The sequence below is a fragment of the Pelophylax lessonae genome (assembly GCF_965119305.1).
Source record: "Pelophylax lessonae genome assembly, chromosome: 3".
NCBI classification, from domain to species: Eukaryota; Metazoa; Chordata; class Amphibia; order Anura; family Ranidae; genus Pelophylax; species Pelophylax lessonae.
In genome coordinates this window covers 215247365-215274746 of record NC_138770.1, presented here as the reverse complement: position 1 = coordinate 215274746, position 27382 = coordinate 215247365, and the positions used below count along the sequence as shown (strand labels likewise).

Genomic DNA, 27382 nt, shown 5'->3' with positions numbered 1-27382 from the left:
TAAAATTCAGCAGACTCTGTCCCTAACAGGATTGAGAAGAGATCGTAGATCAGGATTGAGTGCAGATTCACCCCACCCCCCACACAGCAATATCGATTGTAGTTTGTAGAAGACACTGACCCTATAATTCAGCAGACTCTATCCCTAAAATGCCTACAACTCGCCCTGCCTAAACACTCCGACCTGTCCCTCAATTCTATCCGGACACAAATGCTTTTTTCCTGCCTATCTTTCCCTAATCAGCAGCCAGCACATTGATGTGTGCTCTGTCCCTTAGCTAAGCAGCAGAATGACGCTGCTGCGGCGGCTGCCTCGAACTTATAAAGACTTGGTCACATGCTTCAGACGGCCAATCACAGCTACTAAGACATTTGCAGGCATGGCTGGGATGGCTTAAGGCACACCAGTTAAACGATTGTTGATTGGCTGTTGAAAGCCCGCCATGAAAAGAGCGCCAAAGCATGCAAAACCCGGAAATAAAACGACCGAACACGGATTTTTACCCGAACATACAGTAAAGTGTCCGTGTCCGTGTTCGGGTAAAAAAAATCCAATTATTCGGTACGAACACGAATAATACAGTCCGTGTTCGCTCAACACTAGTGTGGAGTTATTCCCTTTAAGGTCATCAGAGAGGCCAAGGGGTCACTCTTAAGGTCTTGAGGAAAATAGATTTTGTCTCCAAATAAGGAAAGGTTTCTTCATAGTAAGAGCTGTGAACATGTGGAATAGACTCCCTCCAGAGGTGGTTCTGGCCATCTCAGTAGATTGCTCTAAAAAAAAGGCATGGATTTATTCATAGGTGTACATAATAAAACTGGATACTAAAATTTATAGGTAAAGTTGATCCTGGGAAAATCAGATTGCCTCTTGGGGGATCAAGAAGGAATTTTGTACCCTGTTGTAGCACATTGGACCATGCTTTGCTGAGATTTTTTGCCTTCCTCTGGATGTGGGTATAGGATTGTGTATATGGGATTGTATGGTTGGGGTTTTTTTTTTTTTTTTTTTTTAATAGTTGAGCTAGATGGACTTGTGTCTTTTCAACCTGACTATGTACCCATTGGTTTTTACAGCTGTCAGATTTTTGGAGATATTTCCCCTTATGCCTAGTACACACAGGCCGAATGTTGGGCAGCATCGGCCAGTTCAAAAGAAACCGGCCGACATTTGGCTCATGTGTACTGCAGCTGGTCCTACATGGGACATGACCAGAAAAGGTCTGATGATCAGCTCCCGATTAATGCTCTCAACCAATGGCTGAGAGCCCTGACCGGAGTGTTCCAACAGAGGGGTGTCCCCCTATCAGAACACAAAAGCACAGCAGGGGAAATCGCTGTACTAGCATCACATGGTTAGTGCATCGGCTACTCCAGAGCTGTCAGTTTTTTTTGCTCAGCCCTGAGGGGTTGAAGAAAAAAAAAGAAAATAGTATTGTGTACCAGGCTTTACTCGCTGTTAAGTTAAGGGAATGCTAGAACCCACATCAGCTTTGTAGTGTTGTCTGTTACACAGATTTAGATTTTCTCTCACTTCCTGCATGGTAACATTGCCCTCAGAGCAGAATGTAAGTAAAAAAGAAAAAAAAAAAAAAAATCTCTCCAATGGAGTCCCAGAGAGCAGTAAAACCTGACAAATGTTCTGGCCCTTTCTCACTCTATGCAAAGCAAAAAAATGTTTTGTTATAGATATACTTTAAGACTTAAGTGTGAATCAAAAATCTGTTCTCATAGAGGCAACCATACATATTATAAACACTCCATAAAAAATATCTTGAAATTGCAAGTTGACGAAATGTGTAAGCTCTTGTTAGCTGATCCCAAGGTGGAATTAATAGCTCAGGAAAATGAGGACATAAGGGCAAATTATCACCTTATCACAGTAGGAGTATGAAATCTAAAAATACATCAGTGGTAGAAAATGTAAAGTATATTCCTTGAACAAAAACATAACTACCCTGTCTATGTAGCTATACTAAACTTCCTTTAAAAAAAGAAGACAGGCACTAAGCAGATATTTGTATATTGCAGTTCTAAAGGCATCAAGAAAATTCCCCCTACCAAAAACCTTCTAGTGAATTAAAGTAGATCTAAACTCTAACTGGATTTTCCCCTGTGTATTGTGTATCAATTGCTTGTCAAAATGCACTCAAGTGCTCCATTGTAATCTGCACATCATTGCTCAGGATTTGCTTCTTGCAGGCACAGTATTCTCTCCACCAGAGCATACCATGGTGATGAGGAAAAACATAGGAGCACAATTGGGAGACAAGGGTCATATTATAACAGGAAGTTGCTAAACAAGAGCCCTCAGGATTACCAGGGCTCTTATCTCACTGAAGGAAAAAAATACCTTAAAAGTGTTTGCCAGTGAGGGGTTTCTGAAGAGTTGTCCATGGCCTGGAGCTTGTCCATTGACCAGCAGTTCTGTACCATATTTGTTGTTTGCGGCCTGGAGCTTGTTGGCTGCGGCATTCCATAGGAAAGCAGAAACTTCAGACACTGGAAAGCCAGACTCCGCTAGTTCAATGGCCGGTTGTAAGATCTCTGCCAGAGTCAGCTTTAGAAAAAGTACATAGTGTGAGTGACACCACAGATATTTGAGGAAACCACATTGTTTGTATAGACCACATTTGAAAATGTATTTTGCTTACATATGGCAAGCCATAGATATCCCCTATTCCTCAGGAGTGAAAGGGTCTCCCTCAGGGTTACATGGGTAGACAGGAATTAGTATGGCAGCACCAATTTGTAAACTCAAAAATCCTGGATGACATTACAAAATAGTTTGACGCTTATACACTCAGGTAATCAGTATAAATATCATCTGGAGCACTCTAGGTATGTTGGGGCACGGGGTGCACAAGAAAGCTTAATAAAGTCAGATGTTCAAACATGCACTGGTTACCTCCATACCTAAATAAACCCTCACTGGACCCCACTTGTCTGGAAAATGTAAAACCAAATTTCCCTGGTCCCATTTGCCTCCAAGCTTCTTGAATGGCTTGTCCACAACCGTAGGAGTTGCTACCTCACTGACAATCTTCTTGATCCCCTACAGTCCGGCTTCCGTCGACAACGTTCAACAGAAACTGCCCTACTAAAACTCACCAACAACCTACTAACTGCTAAAACCAATGGCCAGTACTCCATACTCATAATCTTAGACCTTTATGCAGCCTGCGACACAGTTGACCTCCCACTCTTCCACAAACTCCACTCCTTTGGCTTTTGCGACTCTACTTTCCTGGTTTTCCTCCTACTTATCTTAGAGCACTTTCAGCGTCACATACAACAACATTTTTTCCACTCCTCTTCCTCTTTTGGGTTACCCAAAGGCTCTGTCCTAGGGCCCCTCCTATTCCCTCTCTCTACTTCTTCCCTGGGCCCGATGATAACATCTTGCGGTTTCCGTTACCAACTTCATGCTGACGACACCCAGATCTATCTCTTGACTCCTCAACTCACCGCCTCAATCTCCTCATGCATCAGAAACTTACTGAGTGACATATGTATGGAGGTCACACTACTTTCTCAAACTCAATCTTTCTAAGACTGAGACTGTAATATTTCCTTCCCTCCCCCTCGGATTCCCTCCACACGACTTTACCATTGAGATCAATGGCACAACCATTGGTCCTTCCATACATGCCAGGGTGCTGGGTGTAATCCTAGAATCTGACCTCTCCTTCAGCCCCCACATCCAATCATTGGCTAAATCTTGATGCCTTAACCTCCGTAACATCTCCAGAATTAGCCCCTTCCTAACTAATGACACAACAAAACTACTAATTCACACCTTGACTACTGCAAGCTCCCTCCTCACTGGCCTACCTTTACACAAGCTACCCCCCCTTTAGTCTATCATGAATGCTGCTGCCAGATTAATACACCTTACTAACTGATCAGTGACTGGTTCCCCTCTCTGCCAATCTCTTCACTGGCTTCCCCTACCCCATCATATAAAATACAAAATACTAACCAGAACATACAAGGCCATACACAACATCACCCCCAGCTACATCACCAACCTAATCTGCAGATATTGCCTAAATTGTCCTCTGTTCCTCTCAAGACCTCCTGCTCTCTAGTAGGGATGATCGAACTTTTCAAAAGTTTGGTTCGACCAGAACACCCTAACTTCCCGAAAGTTCGGCCTGGATTTCAGAACCCCATTGAAATCAATGGGACCCGAACTTCGATAATCAAAAAACACCATTTTGAAGCCCTAAAACCCAATAAATGCACCTAAAAAATGAGATTTCTTTGGATTTAGTGTCTAGGGGGTCTAAAAAGTGTACCTGTGAAGGTTCAGCTCTGTAGCATGCCCAGAACCAGAAAAAAAGTTTGTTTGTATTAGAATTAATATAGAACAGGGATATGGCTCCGCTATTTTCACACTTTGCCGGTTTTGTAGCTGGCGTTTTTTTGGGCATTTTTTGGGGGTCTTTGGAGGCAGGCATAACATCAGAACGTCTGTGTAGGGGTATATATACACACACACACACACACACACACACACACACACACGTATGTATATATATATATATATATATATATATATATATATATATATATATATATATATATATATATATATATATATATATATATATACACACACACACACACACACACACACACGTATGTATATATACACATACACATATATAAGTGTGAAAATAGCCGAAGCCTATGCTTGCGCTAATGAAATAATTAACACCCATATGGCTTCTCTGCTATAACACCTATATGTGTGTATGTGTATAAATACATTTTTTGGGGCATTTTTTGTGGGTTTTTGGAGGCAGGCAAAACATCTGAAATTCTGTATAGGGGTATTATATACACACACACACTTATATGTATTTATACACATACACATATATAGGTGTGAAAGTAGCAGAAACCTATGCTTGTGCTAATGAAATAATTAACAGGCATATGTCTCCGCTCCTATCACACCTATGTATGTGTATATATACATATAAGTGTGTGTGTATATATACCCCTATACAGAATTTCAGATGTTTTGCCTGCCTCCAAAGACCCACAAAAAATGCCCAAAAAAATGCCTGCGCCAAAAAAAATGCCCAGGTGTGTTGTTGCCGGCGTTTTTTTTTTTGGGCATTTTTTGTGGGTCTTTGGAGGCAGGCAAAACATCTGAACTTCTGTATAGGGGTATATATACACACACACTTATATGTATTCATACACATATATAGGTGTTATAGCAGAGAAGCCATATGGGTGTTATTTAATTAGTGCAAGCATAGGTTTCTGCTACTTTCACACCTATATATGTGTATATATATATATATACACACATACATACATACGTGTGTACATACATAAACACCTGCAGCAAAAAGCAGGGTGACAGGGCGAAGCCATATCGCTGTTCTATAAGTGTCCTAAGAGAAACGATCTTTTCTCTATAGCGGTCACCCTGACATGGAAGGGTTTTGTCACCCTGCCATAGCAGTCAGAGTCAGTTAACCCTACACTACACTACGGTCCCCTTACACTTAACACTTTCCCTACAGAAACTAGATTATTAAATCTAACTATAGTGGAAAATAGTACCCTAACTACACTAGATATCCCTTTCCTCACACTAATAATTGCTAAATGACACTTTGAAGCAGAAGTAACAGAACTGCTTCCACTCTCTTCCACGTCCCTGTATTACGATGCTAGGAATTTGGCGGGGGCTGTCTCATATACTGGGGGGCGTATTCACTAATGATTGGCCTCTGGACCCCCTAGTCACTCCAATCACATTCCTAGCATTCTCCTGCCACTCAATTGGCTTTTACTGATGGTTCTGGTCCAATCACGAGCTTTTAAAGCCCATTTACTGTCCCATTGCATTTTGGTCGGTTCTGGTTGCCGAACTTTTCAGCAAAAAGTTCGGAATTCGGCCGAACCTCGAGCAGCCAATGTTCGGGTCGAACCGATGGTCGACCCGAACCGTTCGATCATTCCTGCTCTCTAGCTCCCTTGTTACCTCCTCCCACACTCGCCTCTAGGACTTCCCCAGAGCCTCTCCCATCCTCTGGAACTCCTTGCCCCAGTATGTCTGGTCAGCTCCTACCCTGTCCGCCTTTAGGCGATCCTTGAAAACACACATCAGGGAAGCCTACCCCACCTCCACCTAAGATCTGTACTTGAGTCCCCTCCATCAGATCATCCCCCGCAGCCACTACCTTTTGTACCACCTTCCCCTTCCCTTTAGATTGTAAGCTCAGTGAGCAGGGCCCTCCTATTCCTCTTGTATAGAACTGTATTGTAAATTGTGCTGTCCCCCTTTTTATTGTAAAGCTCTGCGTAAACTGTTGGCGCTATATAAATCCTGTATAGTAATAATAATGTTATCCAAGTAATCACAGTGTGAAACTACTGTGGCTATACTGTGAAATGTACTAATCATAAAGGGCACTTGATAGCAGAATTAGACCACAGACACTATTAAACAGAACACTGTAGCTAAGTACCTACAGGCAGATTTAAGTTGTTGAATACTTGTGCCCCAAAATGAACCAGTACCACTGTAAAACCTGTGTAATCTAAATGTCGGACAGTGTCGGAGCCTAAACAAGGTTAATGACATACTCTACTCCATTATTTGACAGTGTCAGGGCCTGAACTGGAAATTGGCCCACTCAACCCTGAGTACTTGAGCATTGTGGGAGGAAGAGGAGAAAATCACAGGCTCTCTCATACCCAAAGGCAGCTGGTATTTCTGACAACTCCAATGGAGGAACAGAAAGGTGTGTGAGCATGGAGATGGAGTGATTGTTTAGCAACAGAACCTGTAATTTGCACTAAATGGGAAAACTAACATTTTCTTTACTAGGTCGGCATGTTTTAAGGAGCACTCTACAGCCTTGGGGGCAGTTGGATCATGTCTGCTCACTTAACGATTATCTAACTTTTGTAGGCAGCCCACACTATAGTATAGTATGTTGTTGTGAATGCCTCAGTTATACATTGAATGTAGCATATTACCTTCTTGCTGCCAAAAAGGTCAACAGTATCAGCCCAGGCAGCCGCAGCACCTGGCACTGTGACATTGTGAACGTGTGTGGGAGGGACAGGGTTTTCCTCATCGAAACCTTGCTGTTTCAGTACTTGCAGACTCAATGCCCTTGGACATCTGCCACTGCACAAAAGTAAACAGAATTAACAAACTGACTGATATTATAGCTCTAATACACTCAGGAATAGATAAAACATTTTACCTGGACAAACGCTTGACATTTATGACAGTCGAAAACACCACAAATTCAATAACTGTTCTAATATTACTATACATGTTGTGTCATGTGTGATATTTATGTATTAAAATAACTTGCATCGTTCTTGGCTCTGCTAGTAAATTTAGCAAGAAAGCAACATGAAGATAAAGATACATTTAAGTATGGCTAAGCACTTCAGCAGAGATCCCTCCATTAATCAAAGCTGCAATTAGTACAGTGGGCAAAAAGTGAAGTCATATTAGTGTCACATCATACAATACAGTAATGACAGTAAATAGATTTTTACAATACTGAAACTTAGAGATATGCATGACGGAAAAAATAGTTTTGTTTCATTTAGTTTACATTTGTTAAGAAAATCATTTAGTTTACATTCGTTAAGAAAATCATTTAGTTTCATCATAATCATTGTTAGAAGGATTCATTTTCAGAACGATATATTATTTCGGGAGTATATATTCGTTGTTACGAATCAATTCGTATTTTCGTAAGTTGTTATTTTGAAAAAGATAGGCTACGTTTGTTTTACCGTGGTAATTCGTTATTTCGGGAGATTAGTCATTTGTATATAACAAAAATATTCTGAATTGTTTTTTTCCAGACAATGGAATTAATACAGTTAGGCCCCTAATTTTTCAAACCTAAGAATTACATTAGACTGTATAACTGGATGGCAATTACAAATTTTCTTTATTTACAATCAGGCAGCACTACTAGAATGCATCACCCCTGCGCAATATACTGTATAATCCAGCCCTTGTCAGTCATATGACAGAGCAGTTTGTTGTAAGAGAGAGTTAGTGCAGGTTATTGCGATTGCTCTTTGCTAAAAGAATGTCTGGTATTAGAGAGATTGTGACGGATGTTGGAGAAGAAGGATATTTGAATATATTATAATATATACGCTACACTCACTAGATTAAAAACAAATGGATCTGAATCATTTGTTATGTCATAACATTATTTCCATTGCGCCACATTAACAAAAGGTCCAAAGTTTGTGTACTAATGTCATCAGAATGAAACAAATGAATATGAATGAACTCGTTGTTTTGGTTATAATTTCGTATTCGTTGAAATTAATTACTACTGCGATTCAGAGATTCGCATACATCTGAATCATGCAAATTTGGTCTGAATTTCCATTCGTAATTAAATGAATCCCACAGGCTTACTGAAAAGAAAAGACTACAACATAAGTAATAGTAGACAAAAAAGAAAAAACATAATTTATCAATAAAATAATAAAAGTACAAAACTTTAGAAAAGAAGACAGAAATTGGTTCCTCGCAGATTAAATAAGCTACTGCTAAAACATATGCTAGTATAAAAAAAAAAAAAGTAAAAGTGGTAATAGATGCCATAAAAACTGTGGTAGAGTGCGATTAGGTGTCCTAGGAACCGTACATTAAGTCATGCACCTGCTGCATGATAGTGAATGGCAGTCTTAGCCTGGACCCCTGCCAGGCCATGACCCCAACACGGTTTACTCAGATCTTAAGTTCTTAACTTAATGTGCAGTTCAGGGTACACCTAGTCATTCTCTAATATTGCCTAGACCATAGACAACCTCCCTTCCCTGCTAGCACTCACAGCAGTGGGCACAGGACTTTAATTCCAGACAGTCTGAGCAGCTCACACACATATCCTTGGTTGGCCTGTAATAAAGGCTGCCACCAATTTCTAAAAAATGTACTGTTGTGCAAATGTCTTTCAACACACTTAACTGGGTACAATGTAATTATTGCTTTCCTGTACAGAAGCACCACTCGAGATCCTGGAGTTCTCCTTTAAACTCAGAATTTTCAGACTGTATAAACAAGTCCCACTCATATATAGCTCACAAGCGACAAGATGCAAAATGCAAAAAACATTTATCAATCAACACCTTCATGGCATTAAACCCTTAGGGCTCATGTACACTGCAACTTGTAAACGGCCATTTAGGAGCAGTTGGGCGTTTTTTTCAGAAGCCCCTGAACCCACCTCTATGTTATCTTATCTGTCCATGTACACCGGGTCGTTTACAGTCATTTACAGGCAGTTGAGTTCAGTGTCGTTTTTTTAGGAAAGCAATTATTTGCATTCGAACGTGTGTTTCCCGGCGTTTCAAACGCAAAAACGCGTCCGAACGCGTTTACCTGTGTTTAGGGCTTGCGTTTTCAGGAGGCCTTATATATATATATATATATATATATATATATATATATATATATATATATATATATATATATATATATATATATATATATACACACACATTATATATATATAAACACATATATACATGTATATATAAATTCAACTGAAAATGGCTGAAAAACATATTTCTGTTGCATTGTGGGTATTTGGGAGTGTCTCCAGAGGTGTTTTGCAAAAAACGCCTCTGAACGCAAACGCCGCTAAACGCGTCCAAACGCGGCATGCAAACGCGACACAATGGGTGTTTTTAAACGTCGTTCTGTAGCGGTCAAGTTCCAGCGTTCAAAGGACTTTTTAAAACGTCCTGTGTACATGTAGCCTTACAATTCCGGTAAAGAGGGCTTAAGGAGAGGAAGTAGCAACCCTGTGTACTTTGCTTTCAACTCATCCAAATGTATGTGTTTGTCAGGTCAAAGAAAACTGATTTAGAGGCCGACTACAGAAGCTGATCATTTTTGTAGAAAACATTGTTTGAAACAAATATATCAGATGTAAATGTTAAGGCTGTTCCTTTCGATGTGGTACTGTCACATTGGAATAAGTGAGGTTTTACTTTTACATTTGCAGGACGCAAGACAGACTGTGCAGAGACAAGGGAAATAGATAGCACTACCTTCCATTAAGGCCATAGACCTTTTTGTTTTCTGCTCTGTAAAACAAACAGAAACAATCACCGCCAAGACCAGTGCTTGTGGGTTCAGTGACATTAAGGGCAGCAGCTACCGCCACCGCTGCATCAGCTGCATTACCACCGTTCTTCAGAATATCTACAAACAAATAGAAAAGAAGGTTATGAAATCATACATACAGAATGTCATTGAAAAGCAAGTAATGATATAATGTATACATAGCTTACGTCTGAATTTAGCAAACAAAGGCCACAGTTAGTATATCTGTTTTAGTCTTGCTCTCACCTTTTAATGTAAATACAGATAAACCAATGTGCTCATATCGGTGTTCAAATACAACTGCCATTAAAGAAGTAGATCTAGTTGGTGTGTAGTAGTGCTGGGCAGATATACTTTTAGGCTAAGTTCAAGCTAGCCAATGCTCTAAAAATCATTCTGCTGTGGTTTGCTTTTCAGAGCTCAGCTACGCACCCACTTTCAGGTGTTCAGCAGGTGATCCTGCCGCCTCCTGAATGCCTGTGTAGGAATTTGCTGCCCTCTACTGTCTGAAATTGTAAATGACTGTAAAATACCTTTTAAATATTGTGTATGCACTTCCTGTCCCTGGGTTGTTGTCTTTGAAACCCCAGGAGGAGGAAGTGGAGAGAAAAAGTCAGAGCCACATGTCCTGCACCCATGCTGTTAAACCCCAAGCCAGAAGGAACTATTATGCAAGTTTTCCTATGATATAAAAGTTAACCTGCAGCTTCTAAGTATATATCTTGTAACAGACTGACTATCTCTGCCCCTTTTGTTATTTCATATGCACAGTGCCAGATAATTATGTCTGTGCTACTGTATGTGTAATGGTAACCTTATAGTATATTGGTAGGTGAACCTGTTGATTGCAATATAACCTATATGCAGGTCCTGGTATTCTAGTTAACCCTGCCCCTTTTGGTCTGGGATTCTATAGCTAATTTTAGCTTCAGGCTCAATAACCAGCAGAGTCAGATTAAACATCCCACAGGCACTTCTGGATCATTAGCTTTGAGGTCTGGTTGCATGTCAGATTATAAACTATTAGGGAGGAACTAAAGCACAGAGTAGATGGGCTGAGTTACAGTGCATACCACAGTTCCTACAAGAAAAAAGAAGTGCAGCGCTCAAATGGTCAATAAATATCTAAAAATCATTCATAAAAGATCATTCATAAAAGATGGCTGTAATACTCCTTAAAAATGAGGGAGGAAGGGGTTAAAACAGTCCAAGAAAGTCCAAGGGAAAAAGTGCACAGTGCTTGACAATATCCAGATACAAGGTGCTCACACTCAGTGCTAATATCCTCCACCAGTGGTTCTAGCCTCTCACCTGAAGGCTGAGAGTAAGCAGCCTTAATCAATAATCAGCAAAGTCAAATCGCCACACTGGATCATCGGACCTTTACATGTATCCCCTTCTCCCAAGTTCAGGTGAAGATATTTCTCAGAAAAAGCAAGAGGCGGATCATAGCGTATTATGCATGCAATACCACATTTATTGAAAAAACAACAAGACAGCCTCTTACTTGATTCAGAAGGAAAAACAGCGTTATCAGCAAACAAGACAAACAGAGCCACGCTCCGCTGACAGGGACTGCGGGTGACGTCACAATCTCCTCCCCCTTCCGCACGTGTTATGTCCGTGGGCGGGACTTCAGCGTATGGGCATACCACAGTTTCTGCCTTGAGAAGCTCCATTCCAGGCTCGTTGGACAACAGCTGGAAGATCTCCCCATCACAGATCTGGTCTTCAGGTTTCCAACACAAAATCAGATGCCACATCATTCTCAGAGGCCCCACAATTGGACTTGGCTAGAACATTCATCTAGAGGTATGTCTTAATACCTATATATATATATATCCCAGTATATGTGCACAGTATATGTGCACAATTCCACCAGGATTCCTCTCGGCCCTCTTTGCTGATGATATCCATTTGTACATTGAATGTATGTACTATTATAAATATCTGCTTATGTAAAGCTTGTATTATATCTATACTGCTCCCAATTATTTTGTTTGGGTCACTGATTACCCAGGAAGGGAATCCCCTCTGTTCACAAAAGCCTTGTTCTGGGTGGAGGCACTATTAACTTTATCATCAAGCCCACTCTTCCACTTAGTGAAAATTTGGGTTCTCTTAGTTCCTACAGGATTAGCACAGTATCCTCTTTGGGGAGGGCCATTTCTCGTACAACCCCCCCCCCCCCCCCAAGGGAGAGCTATACTTTTTTTCTGCCAGGTTTATAATGAGGCTAATGCACTACAACCTCAAGGAATTAATTTATTAAATTACATGTTTTCTCCTTCATGGTCAAAGGCTGCCGTTTATCAGATAATCAGTCTTTGATATAGGTGCTTATAACCCTATACCCTAAAATCAAAGTAGTAGTAGGCTTGGGCATGCTAAGGGGATGTTGAAACCATTAAAAAATTCACTATAGCCCAAAATATACCTCCATTACAGTTTCCAGTGCTGTGATAATTTGACCGAAAACTACTATGTCCACCACCCAAATTTTTTTTTTTTTACCATGTTACCGTTTACCATTTTTTTTGTAGGATTTAAAGTGTCACTAAAAGCAAAATTAAAACAAAAAAAAAGGTTTGGATAGAGTGGACTTGGATTAGAACATCTGTCAGGTGTTATTACTGTATGCACCCCCCCCCCTCCCCCTTAGGGAGATAAACTCTCTCCTGTTTACCATTATCATCGAAAGTGAAAATAAAATAAATTCCCCAAATTTTGGGTTGACATCAGAACAGGAATAGAAGGAAAATCTTCCAATGGGCACACTTGTTCTGGTGACCCTGGTAAGACCCTGGGATTTCCTCTCACTTCCTGTTCTTACAGGAAGTGAGAGACACAGATGGCAAAAGAACCCAAAAAAACTGACAGGAGTTATAACTTTCATTCACTCTATTAGGGGCACTTCACGTTTCGCCCTATTCAGGGGCTTCCTCAGGATACAGGATTATATGCATTGTGGCATGAAAAGTGGGAGCATTCCCAGCTCTCAAGTTTTTCCTTTTTGCTACTAATGCATACAATCCTGGATCCTGAGGAAGCCCCTGAATAGGGCGATACGTGTCGATCCTTAGGCATTTATATGCTATCCTTCGGGTCTCACCAATATTGAGTTCACTATATGTATACTGGATTATAATATTGTTGTACTGTCCATATCAAATGTGTTTCTATACATTAATAAACCATTGAATTTTTTACATTTGGATTTTTTTATAAATTGTTGCTTACATCATTACTAGGCACCATAAAATCCCTACCTTGTCCCTGTCATTTTCTCCAGCTTGGAGAGCGGACGGGAAACCATATTACAATAGAGTCACTGTATTTGTATATTAACTCCATAACATTTTCCCTTTTTTATATTCAATCCAAAAATGTATAAAAACAACTTAAAAGACAGATTGTGAATAGGGATGGGCCGAACAACCCCCTGTTCGGTTCACACCAAAACTTGCGAACATGCCAAAAGTTTGGAACCGAATACCGAACCCCATTGAAGAAAAAAGTTTGTGAAAAATGTCACTTTTAAAAAGGAACAGTGATTTGCTGATGCTTAAAGTGAAACCATAAATATAAGAGTATAAAAATTAAAAATTCCTTTCAATATAGTGCCGGGGGGGTCCCTTAGTCTACCCGTAAAATGACACATCTGTACTGTGTATAGAAGCTGCTGCAGCAATAATTGCATTCATAAAGCCAAAAAAAAGACAGTGTCCCTGCAAGCTCTCTTTATTTTGTAAACAAAGGCTTGGGGAGACAGTCTGTATGATGAGACATAACACAGGTGCCTAGTCTGCAGCATCCAGTCCTGTCACCAGGCAGCGGTTTCATATGGATTGGCTCTCCAATGTTTAGTTCAGGTAAGTCTTTGCCAGACACATCATGTCAGTTTGGAGATCTGTTTTCTATGTCGCAGTTTCTCCAGTAAATCTGTAACCACACAAAGTTCAAGCAATTTGTTTGCCACAGGTAAGTTTTCAGTCTCCTTGACATGGACATAATTCAGTAAATCCATGCTTACAATTTTCCAAGGCTGGGTGGTCAGCACATGTGATATCATAGGTTCTGTTGTGCCTGTGCATTTTCATTGCATGCTAAGCAACGGCTAACAGTCTGTAATCTAATTTTTCATGTTGGGCCAGTATAGGGGGTATCTCGTGCCTGTCTATAGCATGCTTCTCCACCAATGTGACTAGAATGAATGCGTGTCAACATCTCTGATCTAGAGATTTAGGAATGTTGGCTCTTGGCCCCTTGTAAAGAATGCCACCCTGAATGCCGATTTCATCTCTTAAAGTCCAATATTCTCACAAGTAATGGCACTTCCACCTTTAAATCTGGCCAACCATTCAGAACAACCGATTCAAGTGTTTGCAAACTCTTGGCAAATTCTATGTGCTGTTTTATCTGAAGCAAACGCTGGTCTGTGACATTTATATATCCTGAATGATTAATCTGTGACAGGACATCCAGGTCCTGTTGAACATTGCAGACTGTTGTGCATTCAGGTGTGCCTCCTGCTGCTTAGAGTGACACTAATGTACATTTCAGGTCCAGGTTTATAGACAACATTTAGGCAATAGTTTTGTAACTTGAACAACATGCTCTGTAGGCTTTTGGGTGAACACAAAAGTCGTTTCTTGAAAATGGATATCAGAGGCTTATGGTCATTTTCTGCTGTGATCTTGTCACCACTATAGAGGTAGTGATGAAAGCGCTGGCAGGCAAACAATACTCAGACATTTTTTTGTTTTGTGCGCAGTTTTGCCCAGTAGGTGTCAGTGCCCTTGAAGCAAATGCAATAGGCTGGTCAGCTTGCAATAGCCAACACCAAAGTCTACTTTTGCTCGCCTCACTTTGAATAGTTACAGGTTTTGTAACATCATATTACTTTAGGACAGGTGCATCTGGCCAAATGTTTGATTTCCTGCCCTGCAGACCATGGTAGGAATTTTGTTAACCAGGTAACAAATCCTATTAAACGCTACAGAGATTTTACATTAGGCAGCTGTGGCATATCCAGTATAGCCCCGACTTTTTTCTGGGTCAGCCTACAAGCCCTTCGAAGATGGTATGTGTCCATTGAAGCCAACCTCTGACTTAGAATTGTATTTTTTTCATACCAAGTCTTAGTTTCACCTGGCTACAACAATTCATCAATTTCAGCAGTTTGCCATCATGATCTTGCACTGCTTCTCCTACAACAAATAGGTCATCAGCAATTGGTTCAATACCATCGAGTCCAGCCAAAAGTCCATGTTGTTTACGTTGATACAACTCTGGTGCAACTGATATTCCAAAAGGCAGCTTGAGCCACCCTTTCCTGCCCCATGGAGGCCAGAAAGTGGTCATGTAGCCACTTGCAATATCCAACTTACATTGTAACACTGTACACTGTCAAATTAACAATCTATGGTTGTGTATTTAGTGAGAACGGTATTCGCTAAATGCATTGGAAAATGTGCACCTGACAAGGTGGGTAGTAGCGGTGTGCTGGAAAGGGGGAGGGTAGAGAATACAGGGTGTGTGTTAATGAGGTCAGCTTGTAAACTTCTTCCTGTATCACATCCCAAGGTCTGTCCAGGAAGTAATGGAGAAGTTTTTCTATACAGCCAGCTGGACAGTGAGGTATGAGGTGTGTAAGATAAATAGAAAGCTGTTGTATTTCTGCAAATGTACATTAATGGTATATTGGTACATATGGGAAGCTGGAATTAAGAAAAAAAAAAAAAAGAAGAAAAGTGAACTTATTCTTTAATACCACTTTAAGTAGTACCATAAGTCCCCCACTTCCACTGACAGCTGTCTAAAAAGGGAATCCCTCACTTAGGAGAAATTCTCTCTTCACTTCCAGTCATGTACACATGAGACATGACAAAAGGAGACAGTCAGAAAAAACGTACTGGCTATCCAGCAAAGCAAACACTTAGCAGCTAGCCAGGAAAAAAATCTACACACACACGAAAAAGGATTCTGTTAATTTAAAGCATGGTAAACCTCATAGTGCTTATGTGGTGTAATTTGTCCCATTCTATCTTGATCCTACCTGTTCCTCCTTACTGTGCTGACCATGATAATCATGGCTGCTGAGCCACGATACCATGGTCGGTCGGTTTATGTGCTTCGTCACCCCGCTGCTCTCCCTCTCCCCTTCCCACCTTCCCTCTCTCCGTCACTTCCTAGTGTGAGCTGATGAACCTGCCCCTCCCCTCCTGCCGCTATTATGTGCGGCAGTAAAGTTAAAGTTAGTGATCCCAATTCCTTACAGACCTTCTGTAATAAGATACTACAGTGTGTGTTTCGAAAATTCGGCAGTTAAATACCTTTTTTTAACATTGCTGATGTGCGGTCACGCAACTGCCTGGCTGACATCAGAGGGAAAGCTCAGCCCCTCCCACCGTAGTCTTTAGATTGGGGAAGGGGAGCTAAAATCCATGATGTGAAAAAAGAAACCTAGTTAGACTTATCGGTAACTCAAGTCTTCCTGGACAGCCCCTGAGATGTAGAGCTCCACGCTCTGGGACAGGAAACATGTTACCCAATAACTTAAAGGTGGTCCTCCAGGCCCACACTTCAGTAAAGGAAGAAAGAAAAAAAAAAAAATTTTTAACCAATATCTCACTAGTGGTTATTGCGGTCAGGCTTAATAAAGCCAATACCACAGCATCCCTAGTGATTACTATCTGACTTACCTTATAAAAAAGTGCAATCCAAGTGACCCAGGTGCATATAAACAGAAATATTTGGGAAACCCAAAAAGGAAGTCACAGCAGGACTGTGCAGCTTGATCACAGGACGATTTATTAAATTTTAGCAAATACAAAAAACTTCTGGATAAAAATACCACCATCACCTTCACCTTGGTGAGCAATAAAGACAACGTTGTCTGGGATAGATGCAGCTGCGACCACTCAGTGCCCACACACACAGATCACACTCATTAGCTAGTTAGAGCATAATGCCATCAGCAAAGGAAGGTATGACTTTTTATACATCCTAATAGTAATATGATATAATAACCCCTGTATATCTGCAGCAAGTAATTAAATATGTCAGATTTTCCTGAAGATATATAATCACTCAATACTGGTATGATCAATCTTCATCTGATTAAATGATATGAAGAGTGACTGAATGAGAACAAAATTAAATGCAACACCACCCCCCCCCCCCCCCAGCTCAACTCAAAGATATAAGACTTTTTCTATGTACGCAAAAGGCCTATTTCTCTCAAATATTGCTCGCAAATCTGTCTAAATCTGTGTTAGTGAGCACTTCTCCTTTGCCAAGATAATCCATCCACCTCACAGATGTGGCATATCAAGGTGCTGAGTACACAGCATGATTATTGCACAGGTGTGCCTTAGGCTGCCCACAATAAAAGGCCACTCTAAAATGTGCAGTTTTATCACACAGCACAATGCCACAGATGTCACAAGTTGAGGGAGCCTGCAATTGGCATGCTGACTGCAGGAATGTCCACAAGAGCTGTTGCCCATGAATTGAATGTTCATTTCTCTACCACAAGCTGTCTCCAAGGGCATTTCAAAGAATTTGGCAGTACATACAACCGGCCTCAACCACAGACCACATGTAACCACACCAGCCCAGGACCTCCACATCCAGCATCTTCAAAGGGGGGGAGACGAGCCCCCCCCCCCCCGACAGCAGCTGCAACAATTGGTTTGCATAACCTGAGAATTTCTGCACAAACTGTCAGAAGCCGTCTCAGGGAAGCTCGTCTGCATGCTCTCCGGGGTCTCAACCTGACTGCAGTTCATCGTCATAACCGACTTTTATTACAGCAAAAAAAATTTATTTTTTTTCCTAAATCAGCCAGAACTGACAGCAGTCGGTAAATACATGTCATATACATATAGGGTCCATTCACACGGCTGTAAAATGGGTCTGCATCCCTTCCACAATTTGGCGGAAAGTTTACAGACCCATTGATTTTCAATTCCAGTCTTAAAAATTAGGCATTCACAGGATAAAGAAGTGTCGGCCAGTAGAGGCCCCAAAAATTAGCCCACATGCGTTTACCTGACAGCTAAGAACGTTGTATTCTGTGGCTGAAGGTAAATTAGGCATTCACAGGATACAGAAGTAAGTGTTGCCCGGCCATTCCAGGCCCCAAAAATTAGCCCACATGTGTTTACCTGACAGCTAAGAACGTTGTATTCTATGGCTGAAGGTACATTAGGCATTCACAGGATACAGACGCAAGTGTCGCTGATTACAGCCCCCATAAAATTAGCCCACATAGGTTTACCTGAAAGCTAAGAGAGTTGTATTCTGTGGCTGGAGGTACATTAGGCATTGACAGAAAAAATAATAATTGTCGGCCATGAAAGGCCCCAAAAATTAGGCATTCAATGGACATGAAATGCCTTTTATGCCGCTGTATTTATCGAAGACAAGGACCATGAATTGTTGTGGGTGGATGGCAGTCTGGCGGATATTTGTGGCCTGTTATGAGGAATTGTAATCAAACATGGTCTACTGGTCACATGTGTTGAATTCCTCAGGAGATCCATGCCTCATTAATTTTTATAAATGTGAGGTAGTCACTGTCATGAGCTAGGCGAGTGTGCTCATCGGTCACGATCCCCCCTGCTGCGCTGAACGTCCTTTCGGACAGGACACTGGATGGGGGGCAACAGTTCCATTGCAAATTGTGCAAGCTCTGGCCAGAGGTCAAGCCTGCCCACCCAGTAGTCCAGGGGTTCATCACTCCTCAGAGCATCCACATCAGCTGTTAACCCGTTCATTAGGACTTAGTCGCTGACAACTGAAGAAGTTTGCCAGCAAGTTCTGTGACCCCTTCAGATGTATGGCTAAGATTGAGGCTAGCATCTGCTCAGCCCAAAAAAAAAAAAAAAAAAAAAATATGGTGACCGCGATTGCCTGTAGAGGTAGGCTCTTTGTTCACACCAGCTTGTTTATGTACGGAACTGTTGTCTGAGCGAATCTAGAGGTGAGAGACCTTTAGATCTGGCTGGAAAGCATCCATCGTCAGGTGTACTACTAGCAGCTCCCTTTGGTTTGAAGACATCTGAGCTTCTCTTGGGGACCAAATCCCCTGGGCTACCCTGCTGCCTAGATGCGCACCCCAATCTAAGTAACTGGCATGATTGGTAAGGATCATTGTCTGCAGCGTGGTCCACTTTAACCCTCTGCACAGATTGAGCTGCACCCTCCACCACCAGAGACCTCTTGATCTGCAAGGGAAGATGAATTGGAAGCTCCAGGGTATGTTTGTTTGTTTCCATTCCAAATCTGTAGCAGAAATAACTGCAGTGGACACTGACGGAATCTTGCCCACAGAACCGCAGGATGTCAATAGGCCCACAACCTGCAAAACTTCCCTCACTTCCCTGATTGCACTGAAGCCTCGCCATCAATCGATCCATCATAAGACGTTTTTTAATTGGAAGGAAAATGTTCTCCTCCACAGAGGAGATCTTATCCCCCAGGTAAGAAACTCTCAGGGCTGGGGTCAGACATGATTTGTCCCTGTTGATCAGCCATCCCAGAGCCTAGAGACAGTCTTGCACCTGCTTCAGGTCTGTGGCCAGCTGCTAATAGGATCTTGCTATCAAGAGTAGGTTGTCCAAGTAAGGAACTATCATGATAGCCTTCAACCTCAACTGGGCCAATGCTTTTGCAAGGACTAAATTTCTGGGTGCCAAGGCTAAGCCGAAGGAATGGCCTGACACTGAAGCAACAGGTCCCAGAGCCAAACTTCATTGCTAGCTACTTTCGAAAAGCTGGCTGTATGGGAATATGAAGGGTAAATATACTTAAGTGTATATCCCCCGTGCCAATGGGTTATAAAGTGGTGAAGAGAGATTTTCAAAGAGAGGTCCTCTGAAGACGTCAACGCTATGACGAAATGCGAGTAAGGTGGAAGGCATGCTGTCTACGTCACGGGAGCCGAGTGGAACGCACGTCGGTATTCAGCGCTCTCCACTCGTGGGCTCCTCGTTTGCTGGCGTTATTGTTTTAACACTCATATTTACTTAAAAAGTTTAATAAAGCTCTGCAAAATGTTATTACACCATGTGGAGCCTTTTTATTCTATAACCTGACCGGACCCACGGATGGAGGTAAACTAGGAGGTGATAATCCGGAGCCTTGGGGCACCACATCCCTCAGTGGAACCTATCCTGGCCTAGGTGGCCAAACAAGCGGTACCCGGTCTTAATACTATATGGCATTTAAAACCCATTCTCTCTGGTGAGTGTATTTCTATTACCTTCCATGGTGGCAGCAAGTATCAGCACCTGATCGCCTGGAAGCTGAGCACAGAGCACCTGCACTTTAGTTGCACCCAGGAATTATTTGCCTCATTTGCACTTCAGGTCACCTATGAACTTTATTTTATGAGGATTTTCATGAACTGCTTTTTTGAGCATTGATTGAACACCTATCACCTTAATATTTGCACCTCAGTTACTCATGAACTATGCTTTTTGATTTTTAATCGTTTTTTTATGAATTATTCTGCACTTTGCACTGAGATGTCATTCAGCCTTATTTATTGTAGCAATTTTGTGTTTTATTGAGCACATTGTCTTCATTAATCAATTTTTATTAAGAATCACAGGATAAATCGCCATATTATCTATTTCATATGTGCTGCATTATATTCTATTGTTTGGGTGCACCCATCTCATATGGCCTGTTTGTAATTATATTTATATCACTACTAGCAAGTTTAGCACTTTAGAGTGTTCATCAACCATTTATCATATTTATTTATGCACTATTAGCACTTATAGTAATATTTTTAGCACAGCAACTCAGATCTATTATAATTGATACCCACCTCTTTGGTAATACTACCTTTGCACTGGTTAAGCACCTTATCTAGCTTCAACTATATTCAGAGCAAGCGCTATAGGTAGCCCCTGTATTCGTGCATGGGAATATGTAGATACGCATTGCGCAGATCCACTGTGGCCATGAAACCATTTTGATCATGTAGTCCCTTACAGAAAAGATAGATTCCAATCGGAAGTGTTTGTATTTCAGTGATCAATTTAGTGGGTGAAGATTAAGGCTCGGGCAAAATTTGCCTGATGGCTTTTTTAACATGAAGACATGGGAATAAAATCCTTGCCCCCGCTCCAACTGAGCTACCTGAGTGAGGACCCTCTGATCCACCAAGTCCCCTATAAGGAGAGAAAACCTCCCCTTTTCTTGCTCTCTGGGGGAGGCTTGTTACTAGGAATTTTGTGGGGGAAACTGACTCGAACTCCAACCTGTATCTATTTAATCCAGAATATACCTATTGGAGGAGATTGTTTCCCATCGGAGGAAATTCCCCAGTCTTCCTCCCACTGGGAAACAAGAGTCATTGGGACTTGGCGGGATTTTGAGGAGGATTGAATATACATACTCTTCCCTTGCCCTTGTGGTCTGTCCAATGCGTCTTGGGGTGACTATGCTTGTCCTGCCGGACCGGCTGCTTTTGACCATGAAAAAAAATCTCCTGGAATTGGTCCTTTTTTCTGGACTCCAGGAACGTCTTCTTTTTATTTGCTGTGTGTTCTAAAGCTTCCTGAAGGCCTTTGCTAAAGAGGTGATCCCCTGAAGAGGGAAGGCTGAAAATTCAGTTTAGAGGCAGTCTCCTGTGGATGTTTTTAGCCACAGGGCTCTCCTCACAGAGTTCACTAATGCAGAGTATTTAGCTGCTAATTTATGGATTCTGCCAATGCATTTGCCAAAAAACCTACTGCCTTCAAAAGCAGAGAAAAGTATTTTAGGATTTGCTGTCTTAAAGTACCTTAATGAGAGGTGCGTCTGTAGCTGAGAAATCCAGCATTCCAAATTTCTGGCCACGCACGTCGCTGCTAAGGCTGGTTTTATATTGATGGAGGTGGAATGCCAGACTGGAACAGAATATCCCTTCTTGTCCATTGGGTCCTTGAGCGCTCCCATATCATCAAAGGCCAGGTCTGAGATTTTAGAAAGGGGAGCGTCTAGCTTTAGTCTAGAGGCTCACAGCGTCTAGAGGCTCACAGCCTCTGCTGGGTTCATGCCACACACAGCACCAGCAGTGCCTACTATTCCCGCCGCCCACCGCACTAATGACGCCAGAACCATGAGCCTCTGGTGCCCACTGATGACAACATTTCTTAAAGGGAAACCTCCTCTTACTGCCTATGCAAACTCCACCCTAACCAGCGTGGAGCGCACCCGCTCAGCCCCCCTGCATGAAGGGACATGCTCAACATCCTCCCTGCCAGCCACAATCCACAGGAGGGGGCTGGGACATAGTCATCAGCGGTCCTCACTCCCTAAGGGCTGAAGGCAGGAAGGAGCACAGCCCCACTCCACTTCCCCAGGGAGGGATCCTGCCAGGCAGACAAAAAAAAAAGTACAGCTGAAGTTCTTTTTTTTCTAGGAAGCTATAACATGCAACCCATCCTTCCAGAGGAAACACTAATACTGAAGTGTGGGCCTGGAGGACTGCCTTTTAATTTATTTGGTTAAAGTGTTTCCTGTCCCAGAGGGAGAAACTCTGTCTCCGGAGCGGTCCTGGAAAGCGGTTTGAGTAAAAAAGGTATTTACCTGCCGAATGTTCAATAAAAATAAAAAAAAAAAACACTGTGCAGTATATCCTATTATAGAGGGGATGGCAGGAATTAGGATCACTGGCTTTACAACCACATTAAACGTTTGCCCTGCCTCCCCCCATCCCCCCCCCCCTTCTCTTACATTTGGACATACTGTAATTTTTTTTTTTTAACTGGTGACATTTATTTGTTCTGCAAGGCAGCACTTCATTTCTTGTCTAGGCAAGAATTCATTTTTTTCACCCTGCTCCCCTGAGCTTGTGCAAATGTGCCGCAGGTCTTCAGGTCCCAAGTGAGCCCTGTGACACATCTGCGTGCAAGTGGGTTTTCCCTTACCATCTGCGCATGCCCACGCATGAGCAAATACAGCTATTAAAGAAATCCTAAAACTTTGCTGTCTTTGTGCATGCATGGGAAATCACCTGTGCGGGTGCAAATGTGCCGAATGGTTCTGTCAGGATCCAAAGGCCAAGCCCTTCAACAGATCTGTGCCTACCTCCCAATTTTTGGAGATGGGAACCAGGGACACCTATTAGCAAAAATATGGAGGCATAGGACATACCCCCAGCGGCGGCCACACCCCCTTAAAGGATAATTTTACAAAAAAAAAAAAAAATACATACATACACGCACACACACACACCTCTCAAAATCAGGGACAGTTGGGAGCTATGTCTACACACACACACTTCTCGAAATCAGAGACAGTTGGGAGCTATGTCTGTGCATGCACTATATTGGCATTGCCAAGGGAAGGGGGTATCTGGAATAACTGTTGCCTTGCACAATTAACGAAAGGATAAATATGACTCCTCCATTGTATATAAATGCAAATCCATTTAAGGGCTGAAATTTACACAGCTGATTCTGAATCCTGCATGTAACAATGCTTCTACAAGAAGGTCTGAACACAAATGCTACTGTGTAGCCATTACAGGGCATTCACACCTGTGCATTTGAAGATATGTACATTTTAAGCCCCGGTTCACACTTCTGCGTGTGCGGGGTTCGCATGCAATATCGGAGCGCACTGCTCCGACATTACATGTGATCAGCTGTGCGGTGCGAGTTTAGCCATACAGTTTGTATGGCTAAATTCGCATCACACCCGGAGCAAACACGCACAGGAGGCATTTTTGCAGCCGCATCAGGATCGGATCGCACAGCGGTTCACACTTGTGCGATCCGCTCCTGTGCGAACTGCACGATCGCACTGCGATATGCGATCAAACTGGGGGTGTCGTTAAGATTACATTGACACCCCCAGCGTATCACATATGGCAGTGTGAACTGCCGGGGGTGCGTGTGCGATGCGGGAACAGGCTGCGAATTCGCAGCCTTCCCGCATCGCATAAATGTGAACCGAGCCTAAAATGTATTTGCAAACATGTATTACATGCAGTTTTTAATGCACTGTGGTGAACTTGAAATGCATTTTAGATGTGTTTTTAGTGCAATTTAGATGTGTTTTACATGTGTTTTTAACACTGCATTTTTAATGTGCTCCATTAAGTCATTTCTTGACACCCATTTTTCCACCAACATGTGTAAATCACATTTTATATGCAGTTTACATAAGTTGTCATTCATTTCTATGTGTTTTGATGAAAAATGCATTTCTATAACCGAAACATTTCTCAAGACCACACCAGATAAAAACTCGAAGAAAAGAGTGATTAAGTTGACGATTGGTTAAGAGCACGATGCCACGTTGTGAAAACTTGCATTGGGGCTTCAAAAATAAAATAAGTCTGAAAAGAGTACCATGTTGGGCATTTGTTGTGGTGTACACCTTGGTTAATGCTGGAAAATTCTTGTCATTTGTTTTTACATGCTCATCAAACTTGTGTCTCAGTCCACCACTAAACATTTTATTACATAAATTACATAAAAAAATAATACCTAAGCCAATGCCTGTTGCAAGTGGCTGGCTGGATGCCACACAACCTCCAGTGCATACAACAGGTGATCTCCTAGAGATAAATTCCAGCGTAGAAGCCATTGAAAAACAAAGACCACAAATTCTATAAAGGAAAAAAGATAAGATGATTTTTATTATAACTTATGATTAAAAAAATGAACACACAAAACACACTCAGTACAAATATATCTCTACCAAGTTTTTAAAGTGTTGACACATTTTAAGATATTTTATATTCCATTGCCAATTACCGTATAGCAAAGAGCAACCTTGTGTATTATGTCCTCCGCTATTTCATAACAACAAAGACAGTCCTAACTAAGATTCTGGTCCAAGAGTTGTTGGTTGGTAGTTTTGTAGTATACACTATGCATATATTTTTGTGGTTAAATAACATTTCTAATCAATTGGAGTTAATCACATCTTTCCAAATTATGTGTTGTAGAAAGACACCATTTGTGCTTTGAAAGACTGTCTGTATACAGGTATCAGTGTCACTCCCTTCGTAATACAGCCCCCCCCCCCATAGAGACCCCCCATTAGATTAGAGTTCCCCTTATATCAGTGCCAACCTTTAGAGACCCCCCCATTAGATCAGAGTCCCCTTATATCAGTGTCCCCCTTAGAGACACCCCATTAGATCCGAGACCCCCTTAGAGATCCCCATTAGCTTACAGTCTCTTTGTATCAGTGTCCCCCCTTCCTAAGATAAGTGTACATGTTCGCCAGCACATCATGGAACTTGCATAGCTGTCCAAAACTTTATTGCATAAGGATCACATACCAAGGTAAGTGCAACGTTTCGGAGCCACTCAGGACCCCTTCATCAGACCTCTATTAGATCAAAGAGACCCCCCCCCCTGCCCTACTTACAAGCCCCATTAGATAGATAGCCTTACTGGTGGGGCTCAGGAATCACTACATGCCAGGAAGTGTGGGAGGATGGAAGCTAGAGTTGGGGGGGGGGGGAGCAGCTCATGCTCTAGTGCTTTTTTTCTCCTGTCCAGTGTGTGAAGTGTCAAAAGTGTGTTATCAGTTACTATAACACTGGCGGTCCAAGCAACCAATGACTTTAATGCGAAGGGGATCATTGAGGGGGTAGGGGCCCTGCAGGGGAGAAGGCAAAAAGCATAGGTAGACAAGAAGGCAGGTGCAGCTGACAGGACTGGATCCCAGCCGAAACTTGGTCCTGCCGTCTTGGGGTCCCCACAGTGGTAGAACTCCAGGGCTCAGTCGCAGGTGCAACCTTTGCGACCCTGATAGTTCTGTCACTGATGCACTGGGAGGGCTCTTGGACTTTGGTCAGCTGCCTTAGAAGCCCTAGTTTAGCGGAGAAACATTGGGTAAAGGGTCATTGTCGTGGCAGAAAAAGTGCTGCATGATGGATCATTGTGATTGACAGTGGATTTACTTAAGGGGAAACAATTTTTTTTTTTTTTTATTGAATTTGCATTGTTAAATTTTTTTCATGGTGTTGGTGTGATTTGCATGTTAACCGTTTCTGAGAAGTTACCTTGTAATGAGGGGGCTTTGCCCCCCCTACAATGTACAGAATGGGGGTGAGAGAATAGTGTTTTAGATTTGGGGGAGGGTCCCAGTAAACAAACAGGCCCTGCTGTCTGCTGACCACGTCTGAAAATACTAGTTGCCTGGCTGTCATAGAACAACAAGAACAAGAATGTAGATAAGGATTTTTTCCCTTCTCTGGCGTTTCTCATATGCATATGGTTTCAGGAAAGGTCAGCATGCTGGCAGTTGAAGTTCCTATTCCAACCAGCAGGTGGCGCCTTGCCATCTCAGGGATTAAGTTTTAGGGGGGATAATGCTCCCCGTAGCCACCAAAAGTGTCACAAGGGGGGTAAGCAGCTGTCTGATTGGACTGCCATTTCCCAGTGACCTTCTCCGGCCATCTTGGTTGGGGCAGTGCTAATAGTTATGCCCCATTGTATATAGTGTTCATCTGAGACTGGATAAAATAACGAGAACTGGCTTATCAGGAACTGTGATTAGCTACAGAGCTTCTTGAGATCGGTTTGTCATGAACAAAATGATTCAGTGGTCAAATTCTCAATTGTACTCTCACCTAATGGTCTTGGATCAACTGGTCTTTGATGTTTGTCACCCAAACCTTTCAGAAGGAGGCTATCCTGGCTCCCACCAGAAGAGACTGGTTGAGCACACCTTTAAAAGGCTTTAAAGATGTCTAGAAGCCTGCTCTGAATTTGATTCCATGTTAAAAGGAACTTTGAGCCCCCTCCACTGCGATATGTTAATGTTGCAGCCTAGCCTACAAGATTTGGCCTCCTGAACCCTTCTGAAGTTCGACATACTTGAGTGAAAAGACGGCTGCTTCCTCTTATTAGACTGTGGGCACAGTCTGGATTTTCGTCCTGTCACTTGCTAAATTGCGTCATCTAGCATTTTGCCAAACAACCTCCAATTATGGAGAATGTTTCATAATGCTTGTGGGGAAGCTCCATTAGCCCTTCAGTGCTGCAACTACAAAGCTGTCTTGGCTGTGACTAAATGTGCCAGCACTTGTACGAAGTCATCTGAAGCCTCCTCCAAAAGGTCAGCTGCCAGGTTCAACTCCTCCAGAACCATGCCAAATCCTGCAAGTTCCACTTTAAAGAACAGGCCATTTTTTAATGCTTTAAACATCATAAGTTAGTTAACGTTGTTGCTGGTCGACATGCAAAACCTGCCACAGTGTATAATTTCTATGTCTAAGGAC

At 42.1% G+C, this 27382-nt stretch overlaps 1 protein-coding gene across 1 annotated transcript in view; it reads right to left on the bottom strand.

The window, feature by feature from the left end:
* LOC309551594 (glutathione hydrolase-like YwrD proenzyme) overlaps positions 1-24743 on the bottom strand; it is a 133232-nt gene extending 108489 nt beyond the window's left edge. The window contains exons 1-4 of the mRNA XM_082252237.1: positions 24630-24743; positions 10077-10230; positions 7011-7164; positions 2353-2559 (exon numbers count right to left, since the gene is read on the bottom strand). Of these exons, the coding sequence (XP_082108363.1) occupies positions 2353-2559; positions 7011-7164; positions 10077-10230; positions 24630-24729 (615 nt within the window). The 5' untranslated portion in view covers positions 24730-24743. The remainder of the gene's footprint in view (positions 1-2352; positions 2560-7010; positions 7165-10076; positions 10231-24629) is intronic.
* Positions 24744-27382: the final 2639 nt, after the last annotated feature.